The sequence below is a fragment of the Astatotilapia calliptera genome, chromosome 1, assembly GCF_900246225.1.
Source record: "Astatotilapia calliptera chromosome 1, fAstCal1.2, whole genome shotgun sequence".
NCBI classification, from domain to species: domain Eukaryota; kingdom Metazoa; phylum Chordata; class Actinopteri; order Cichliformes; family Cichlidae; genus Astatotilapia; species Astatotilapia calliptera.
The window spans coordinates 20,928,198-20,937,020 of record NC_039302.1 but is presented as its reverse complement, the minus strand read 5'-3'; the positions used below and the strand labels follow the sequence as shown (position 1 = coordinate 20,937,020).

Sequence of the window (8,823 nt, the reverse complement as noted above, 5' to 3'; positions counted from 1 at the left end):
TCCCTGAAAGATGCAATTCTTAGGGGTGAATAGTTTTTATTTCTGTAAATGGTGAAAACATTGTAACCACTTCTATGTTGGCAATATGTATTCATAATGTAGCTGGTCCCCTGAAAATGATTGCTGAATGAGTAATTCTATACGAAATCACTTGTCTGAAGCTATGAAGCACATGTTAGTTGATAAAATGGTAAAACCTTTTTAAAACTCTGTGTAGGCTATATATTATTACATTTGGGGGAAGTAATTACATAGTTCTGATCACTTAATTGTTTAGATGGTTAAAAAAAAAGTCATATTTTTGTGTTTCTTTGTGGTTTTCTGTTAGAAGCACAGGAAATGGGAAAAGTCTAGAACTGCATCTTTGACAGACCTGGTGTAGTTCAAATAGGCACCTGTGTTGAGTTTTTTTTTTTTTTTTTACAAAAAAATTGATCTGGGCACACTGCACTGATATCACAACACAATTTTGTGAGGAACGCCATGGGGGCCTATCAGATATCAGAGGTTATTCCACTCGAGGTCTCCCTTCAACCATGGTTTTGTTTATATAGTGCTTATAATTAATGATAATTGAATGAATTACAAATGTATATATATTTTTTATATAGTTGCATTGTTAGTTCATTTATTCCATGAAGAGACACAAATGTATTTCATGTGGCAGAACAAAATGTGACCTGTTTTCAGGCTTCTGAGAACCACAAACCTCATTTTCTCTTTGCAGATGTCTACACGTGAATGTGGCACTTTATAACACTCAGCAAGGGCAACTAAGGACAACTAGAGGGCTGTTACAGTGCTTTTAGTAATGTTTGATCAATTTAAGTTATGTCTAAGCTTTATGGGCTCACAGTCTCATGGGTAACAGCATTTACTCATATGAGAGATACCTCCTACAGACAACTGTTAGAGTGTAAGGAAAAGACTTTTCTTTTTAAGAAACTGATGAGTAACTAATTTTGTTAGAAGTCATTCTGAAACAGATATGAGAACATGAAATTATTAAATATTTATTCTGTAAATTTATAATCACAAACAGCAGGAATCAGTATGACTTAATCCATGGTGATCTTGTCTTTTTGTTTGGCCTCCAGTCCAGCAGCCTCCTGCCTTCTCGAACTCCTTCAGTCCAGTTCATTCTCTTTCTTTGGCTTGTCCTGGATCTGCTCTCCGGATGTCTTTGGCACAGTCTCGAAATAAGGTCTGTAGATGTAAATTCCACCGGCAACTCCAAGCATTGTGGCAAAGGCTAACTGTGTGAAAGGCAGTCTTCTTCGAAACATGATTTATTATTCTTTTTAAAAAAATTAGGATTTCCCAATAGTGAACCTAAAAGAACAACAAAAGAGTTATAAGACACTTTAAATGCTCAAGTCAGTCCAGCACACAGCTTTGAAACATGTGAAAACAGTAGTGAAATCACTCATCTCTTTACCACAAAGGCACAAAAATGTGAGGAAAGTGAAAAGTCTTTTTAGGTCTTAGCAAATTCGTTTGCACCACCGCTCAGTGCTTTTTTTTCCTCTGGAAAACTAACTATATGTATACTATTATTTTGAAAAATCCATATCGGATAATAGAAGAGGCCGATCGCTAGCTTCACAGTGTGTTCACCTTCTAGCTGGGAACATTTGAAATTTAAAAAATTTTTATTTAAAAATTATTTGTAACTTTCATAGCTCACCGAGGAAGCCTTTTGATCGATGTATTTGTAACTGCGGAGCAGACGCACAAAGATAAAAACCCGAGGAGATAAAAAACAGAAGAAAGAACAAGCAGGACAGTCAGTTACAGCAGGATGACATTCTTCTTCTACGCTGAGAAGAAAACTGCACTGCACCACCTACAGGAGCGTAGAGTTACTTGCTCACACACACACACACACACACACACACACACACACACACACACACACACACACAAAAACAAAAAAAAAAAACCCCACCGAAAAAGCAAACATATTTTGACATAATACCTAAGCTAATATTATGGGACACATGAGCAGGTGAAGTTGTTGTTGTTGTTTTTTATTTTACTTCCTGTCAGGGCTTGAGTTTCAAAGGAATATTTTTCTTAAAAATATGACACAATGTAAGATATGACATAATAATAATAATAATAATAATAATAATAATAATAATAATAATAATAACAACAACAATAATAATAATAGACCTTTAAGCCCAATTCTATTTTTTGGCATAATCCATCATATAATTTTGAATCAATTGAAAAATTCTCTTTTTCAATGTTGTTTGGTAAGTTTTAATATTTTAACTTTATAAATATTGATTCAAACAAAAATTTAATTATATGCATTGCTCTTCGACTTATATATGCCTGCATATTCTGGGGTCGAAGAGCAACCCGGCCCCGGACAAAGCGGATGAAGATGGATGGATGGATGGATATTCTGGCATATAAAATAAAATTATTTTTTGTGGTTATACTCACTCTTTCAAATAGATGCAAGTAAAACACAGCAAAATAAATACAATCAAAGATTCTGCTGCATTAAGTCCTGTCGCTTTTAAATCTATTTTCATCTCTCTAGCAGGAGTGGAGCCGTCTGACCTTTGTCCGGTGCCACAGCAGTCATGTCAGCGGGGGGATCCGGGGCCTTGTCTGTGAATTTCACATTGCCATGTCGGTTTGCTAGGTGCTTGCTTAAGTTTAATTTTTACACTGTAGAAACACATTTTCTTCCCACACAGAGTGTACAGTGGACGCTAATGTTTTTGTCACTTTTTACAGAATCAAACTCAAAGTAATGTTAGTACTTCCAAGCTTTAAATGCAGTATTGTCATACTGTCTCCCACACTCTATATTATCGACTGTTGATCTACACACTTCTGTTGTTACCATGGACGTCGCACATTCGTATGTCATTGTCACACTCACAAACAAAATGGTTTAGTAATGCAGTAACACAGCATGCTCATGGGAAGGTAAGAGTAATCTAATTAGTTTTTTGCAATAGTAATCCCTTACTTTACTCGTTACTTGAAAAAAAAAATGTAATTGCATTAATTGTACTTGTAACACATTGCTGCACATCTCTGGTGGTCAGTATCTGAAAGTAGTCCAGGGAAGGAACAGTAGTGAACTAGTGACAGAGGCATGGGCAACCAAGGCTCTCTGACGAGCTACAGAGGTGTCAGAACACCCCTGTGCATTACAGATCAATCTGATTCCCCAGTCTGATTCCCGTCTACCACCAAAAGCACCAACAACAAACTGGACCATGGGGCAATCACCTGTTTAAATGAATCATGTTTTATTTTACATCACGTGGATGGGCAGGTGTGTCCATGTTTTATCTGGTGAAAACCAGGCATCAGGATGCACTATGGGGAGAAGGCAAGTTGGTGGTGGCAGCATGATGCTTTAGACAATGTTTTGCTGGAAAACCCACATGTACCACCTACATAAGTATTGTTGCAGACCATGTACACCCTTCCATGGAAACTGCATTCCCTAATGGCTGAAGTCTGCCACAAAGCAAAACAGTGAGTGTGTGGTGTTGACTTCGCCTCCAAATTCTCCTAATCTAAATCCAGTTGAGCATCTGTGAATGGATAATATATGCAACCTTAAAACAACAGGATGACAAAATAAATAAAGGAGCTTTTATTTTGAAGGCGGGGGAGAACATTTCACCGGAAGTAGACATGATTGCGGAAGCGCTCCATAGTTCATTTAGCTAACTGAAGTTAACTCACATTTATGAAGACTTTTTGGAGATGTAACAGTCTAATATGCTTGTTAAATAAACCCGAAGCTCGCTCGTCCCTGTCGGCAGGCCTGGAGCTCAGTTTTTCTTCACTTTTAAAACTGATCGTATATGTTAACTTTTTGATTGTGTGAGGAGCGAACTTACCTGCTGCAACACATCCGGGGACAGGTGAGGGGAGCTATGCCCGCAAGAGGTTTATGTGAAGATGGAGAATCTGCGCTCACGTCTGAAGTTTGGGAGCAAAGTGGAGGACGTGAAGCTGAGGAGACGTAAATCCCAGCTGTACTCCAGGCAGGAGGAGAGTCCCCTGAACATCGGTGGGGCTCTGAGATTTATCACAAAGAGAAATAAAACAGATGTTCACCGCAGCTGCTCAAATGTGCTCATTTGTCTGACCTCCACAGGTGTGCTGAGCGTGACCGTGTTTTGTGCCGTGTTCAGACTGATTAACTGCCTCCTGGTTCAAACCAGCTTCGTCCCGGATGAGTACTGGCAGTCTCTGGAGGTCTCCCATAGGATGGTCTTCAAATATCCTTTTTGGGAGACACCCGTCACAGAGGGGACAGTGGATACGTGCACATTTATTCATTCATTTACTTTTATTTAATATTTTAAGCAACTTTGCTGTGTTCAAAGTCACTTAAATCACCTTCCTTCCCCAATGTGATGCTCAGATTCAGCAGGTGTCTTGATCATGTCACCATGTCTAATTGCAGTTGAGTTGCTGGCCTGTGATTTGCTGATTAAATATTTGCTTTAACAGTTGAAAAGTTGCCAGTGATTGCAAATTTGGTTAGACTGTTGAGCTCTACTTTTTTGTGCTTTTCTGAACTTCCTAATTGTTGCCCCTGATACAATTCCACCAGTTAAACATTAAGAAAATAAAAAACTAAACTGAAATCTGCAAACCCCCTGTTTATGTTTATGGTTCCCAGCAGAGATACATGAAGTGACTGTTTACTGTTTTAAATCGCAAAAGGAGCTTTATGCCATTGTTATTCTATCCTGTTATAACCTTAACACAGTAACTTATGGGTATCTGACCTGGGAATGGAAGGCGGGAATAAGAGGATTCTCATATCCACTTCTCTTTGCATTCTTATATAAGATCTTACAGTTCATCAGCTACGACTCGGTTCAGCTGCTGGCAAGTTTCTTTATTATTTTCTCTCAGTAATCTTTTTTTAATGAGCATTTGAACGATTTCCTGTAGTCACGAAGTTTCTATAAACTTGTCTGGCTCTTCAGATTTGGCTTCCGCGAATTCTTCAGTCGCTTCTGGCTTCGTTTGCTGACGTGAAATTCTTCTTCCTGCTTCAAACGCTGGAAAATCAGGATGTTGCAAGATGGACAGTAGGTGGATGTATGCAGATAATGAAAGATTTGAGTGAATATAAGCAGACTGTTTTGCATGGTGACTGTGCTTGGGATTATTTTAAAGATGGAAGATGGAAACCTGCATTTTGTTCAATTCACACTGCGGTTTAAGCATAATAATAATAATAATAATAATAATAATAATAATAGTAAAAACGGCTTCAGTGCTCTGCAGTTTTCATACCTAATCCTCACTTGTCTTTCACCTCCAGTTCTTCTGTCACATGTGCTCCTGGTTTACGTGGTTCTGCTGCACCAGGACTCTGACCAACAGCATGGAGGCCACCATCACCACTCTGGCTCTTTCTTACTTTCCTCTGCCCGGGTCCAAAACACACAGCAGGTCTTGATCTTAAATAGAATTTATTCTAAAATAGATTTAAGAAACATGAAATAAATAAAAAAAGGGGGGAAAAAAATCAGAAAAAGTTAAAAGTAGAAAAAAAACTGAATTAAAAAGTCAATAAAAATACATTAAAAACAAGAGAAAAAAAAATCACACACAATAATACATATCAGAAAGTATCCTTGAAGTGAACTTACACTTTTCATTTCACAGTAGTGTAAACTGTAACCTCAGCTATGCTTTAAATAAACAATAAATTAAAACCAAAACAGGCCACACCCGACTCCCCATCAGTCTGAGCCCTCCCCATCACTCCACATAACCAGAGACCAAAATAAACATCTGAAATGTAGCTTGATCAGAGTTATAAATAATAACCTCCATCTAAACTGATTGCCGGCAGTTTTAAAGCAAAGCTGTGCACAAAAGTCTCTCCTGTTGAATTATACAGAAGCGAAATGTACTTTTTATTTACCCTGATGATCTCTGTGGGGTGTTTTATATACACACTGCTGTTTTCCAGTAAGAAGTACTTGGCCCTGGTGGCCTTGGCTGTGATTATTCGCCCGACAGCCGTGATCGTCTGGTTTCCTCTGCTGTTGTATCATTTCTGGCAGGAAGACAACAAACTGAGGCTCATCACTCATCACTACATTCCCACAGGGTTCGTACTTTCAGCCTCTTCTCCTCTATAACCGTTAGCTTTACAGTGTTTTGTCTCCGGTGTATGATTGTTCTGTCATCACTAGGACGTTGGCCGTTGTCACTTCAACAGCGATTGACTGTTTTTTCTATGAGAAGGTAAAATCTGTGTGTCTCACTCACTCACACACACACACACACACACACACACACACACACACACACACACACAGCATGAAGTCGGTTGGCTGTAACGGCTCCTTTCTGTTTTCCAGTGGACACCAGTGCAGTTTAACTTCCTCAAGTTTAACATCTTGCACGGTGTGGCTGATTTCTACGGCTCTCACCCCTGGCACTGGTACCTCACTCAGGGCTTTGCCGTGGTGATCGGCCCTCATCTCCCGCTCTTTCTTCACGGTTGCATGCTCGCCTTCAAGAGATACAAAATCCTGCTGGCAGCTGTCGTCTGGACCATCGCAGTTTACAGGTGAAGCTGCAACACACACTGCTTACCTGTTCTTGTGATGCTGGCTTATGGTTATTAAACACAAATGCAGAGTTTCCTTTGCCCCTTATTTTTATTCTTTAAGAAAAAGATTAGTGTGAAATATTTGATGTCTGTTTGGACCCCGATTGGCTGCAGAGTGGAGCCTTCTATGGGTGGAGTTTCTTTCAACGCATGCATGTGTGGATTTTGGATCTGGGCGAATTGGAGGCTGTGTCTGTGGCTTTAGCTCTTTTCATGTTCTCTGGCATTTTTTTGGTGTTGCAGAGCGTGCATAGTGTGTTTGGCCCATTTAAAACATTTATGTTGGTGGTGCTCGTCAAAGAGACCTCTGCACAAATGTCACGAGCCAGATTTTTTCCAACAGAACATTGTAACTTAATTATTCACTTCACCATTCAGTTTGATTTAGAGTCTGACTCATTTATTATTTATGATACCAATTTTATTTTGGTGATTTAAAAAGTTGATAGATCAGCCAATATATATATATATATATATATATATATATATATATATATATATATTTTTTTTTTTGCTCACCTGTTTCTGTTCTAGACATCCAGGATGTCACATAGTCAAAGAAGAGGAGAAGGGACGGAGTTTAAATTGATGGTTTAAAGATCTCTGTGCAGATTTATTTATTTTTACGCTCAACAAAACCCTTTGTTCATTTTGAGTTCTCCTAAGACATTTGCAAACGTTTTTCTTTATTTTTTTTAACAGTGTGAAACCTGTTTAAATTCCAGCTACTTGTTATGTAACAGATTCCTATAAAGCTTCCTGTGGGTCCTGGTTGGTAGACAGTCTGACCTGTTTTATTTTTTCCTTCCAGTGTGCTTCCACACAAGGAGTTCAGATTCATTTATCCAGTGCTGCCTTTCTGTATGGTCTTCTGTGGTAAGTCACGTATTCACATCAGAACTGCAGTATGTGGTCATTTCCATCCAGATGTGTTTATATAATAAACGTTTTCTTTCCACAGGGATTTCTTTGGCTCATCTGAAATCGTGGCGTCGACCTGCAGCAGCCGTCTTGTTATCGGCCAATCTTATTCCTGCTCTGTACACTGGTCTGATTCACCAGCGAGGCACTCTGGACGTCATGAACCACCTACAGCCACTTTGTGACGTAGGCAATGTCTCCACCACCCGTCCACAGCCGGATGTATTCTTTCTCATGCCTTGCCACTCAACACCCTTCTACAGGTATTTGATGTGTTTCAATAGATTTCCAAACCACTGCATTCAGTTGTTTTCATTTCACACAGCATCCCACGTTTTCAAGATTTGGGATTGTCTCAACCTGATATTTAAGATTTATTCACTTAAAATCAGAGTTTTCAAAATAAAACACTGGAAACATGTTTTAATAATGTATCTGCTGTGGTACGAAAGATTGATTCATATAAACGTGCTTAGCTGTCCTCTGTCAGTCTTCAGAGCTCATTTCCTCGATCACATTATGATGCTATGCAGCTGATGGTCCTGTCTCCTCACAGCCACATCCACTGCCCGATTAAGATGAGATTTCTCGAGTGTCCTCCAGATCTGGGAGAGGAAGCTTACGTGGATGAAGCTGAGAGATTTTACGAGGAGCCTCTTCTCTGGTTCAGGACCTCATTCCCATACAAGTCCTCTCTGCCCACCCATCTGATCATGTTTGATGTTTTGGAAAAGGTAAGACACAAATTACATTTCTAATTTTTGCTTGCAGTGTTTTTAAGCACATTTTGTGTGTTTTCTTCACAGGAAATCTCTGTATTTTTGGAAGGAAATAACTTTGTGAGGGCAGCAAAGATATTTCACACTCATTTTCCTGAAGGAAGAGTCGGAGGAAGCATCTTTATTTATGAAAGGCACTGACAAACACTGGAACAATGGGAACTTTCTGTCCTTATGGCAAAACATGTGGGGGGGTTTTCTTTTTCAAATGGAAATAAATATTTTACACTTAAATCTTGTCATTCATTTTCATCAATTTAAATTTTCATCAATTTAAAAAAACATTTTATATACAGTTATATTTCCTCAAATGTTATTTTTTCCAGTTTTTTCCTTTTCCATCACAAGTGAAACTGTCCAGTTAAATTAAGTTAAAGGTGGAATGATAGGAAACAGCATGTGAGCTCTCACATCACACAAAGCTGTTAGTGTAGCAGCAAATTAAAACCATCAAACTGAACACAGAAACATCCAGAAGTGCCCCCCCCC

At 38.8% G+C, this 8,823-nt stretch overlaps 2 protein-coding genes across 4 annotated transcripts; one reads left to right on the top strand and one right to left on the bottom strand.

The window, feature by feature from the left end:
- Positions 1–989: 989 nt before the first annotated feature.
- pigbos1 (PIGB opposite strand 1) lies at positions 990–3,947 on the bottom strand. 3 transcript variants are annotated; one of them, XM_026169195.1, is made up of 4 exons: positions 3,885–3,947; positions 2,578–2,628; positions 1,688–1,718; positions 990–1,332 (listed from the first exon to the last, which is right to left on the bottom strand). In XM_026169195.1, the coding sequence occupies exon 4, from the start codon at positions 1,284–1,286 to the stop codon at positions 1,128–1,130; it is 159 nt and encodes a 52-aa protein (XP_026024980.1). In that variant the 5' UTR covers positions 1,287–1,332; positions 1,688–1,718; positions 2,578–2,628; positions 3,885–3,947; the 3' UTR covers positions 990–1,127. The 3 variants fall into 3 exon arrangements, with proteins under 3 accessions (XP_026024980.1, XP_026024963.1, XP_026024971.1); XM_026169178.1 differs by lacking the exon at positions 2,578–2,628; XM_026169186.1 differs by lacking the exons at positions 1,688–1,718; positions 2,578–2,628.
- Positions 3,644–8,568, top strand: pigb (phosphatidylinositol glycan anchor biosynthesis, class B). The gene is made up of 12 exons (XM_026169167.1): positions 3,644–4,057; positions 4,145–4,268; positions 4,770–4,887; positions 4,989–5,093; positions 5,330–5,460; positions 5,987–6,127; positions 6,213–6,264; positions 6,381–6,592; positions 7,446–7,510; positions 7,596–7,818; positions 8,112–8,289; positions 8,362–8,568. The coding sequence occupies exons 1-12, from the start codon at positions 3,946–3,948 to the stop codon at positions 8,473–8,475; spliced, it is 1,575 nt and encodes a 524-aa protein (XP_026024952.1). The 5' UTR covers positions 3,644–3,945; the 3' UTR covers positions 8,476–8,568.
- Positions 8,569–8,823: the final 255 nt, after the last annotated feature.

Bases quoted from the DNA above. Each gene is read 5' to 3' on its own strand.
- pigb (XM_026169167.1), top strand. From the start codon at position 3,946: ATGGAGAATCTGCGCTCACGTCTGAAGTTTGGGAGCAAAGTGGAGGAC. The intron at 4,058-4,144 runs GTGGGGCTCTGA...TGACCTCCACAG, and splicing joins GGAGAGTCCCCTGAACATCG to GTGTGCTGAGCGTGACCGTG. The intron at 4,269-4,769 runs ATATCCTTTTTG...TAACACAGTAAC, and splicing joins TCCCATAGGATGGTCTTCAA to TTATGGGTATCTGACCTGGG.
- pigbos1 (XM_026169195.1), bottom strand. From the start codon at position 1,286: ATGTTTCGAAGAAGACTGCCTTTCACACAGTTAGCCTTTGCCACAATG.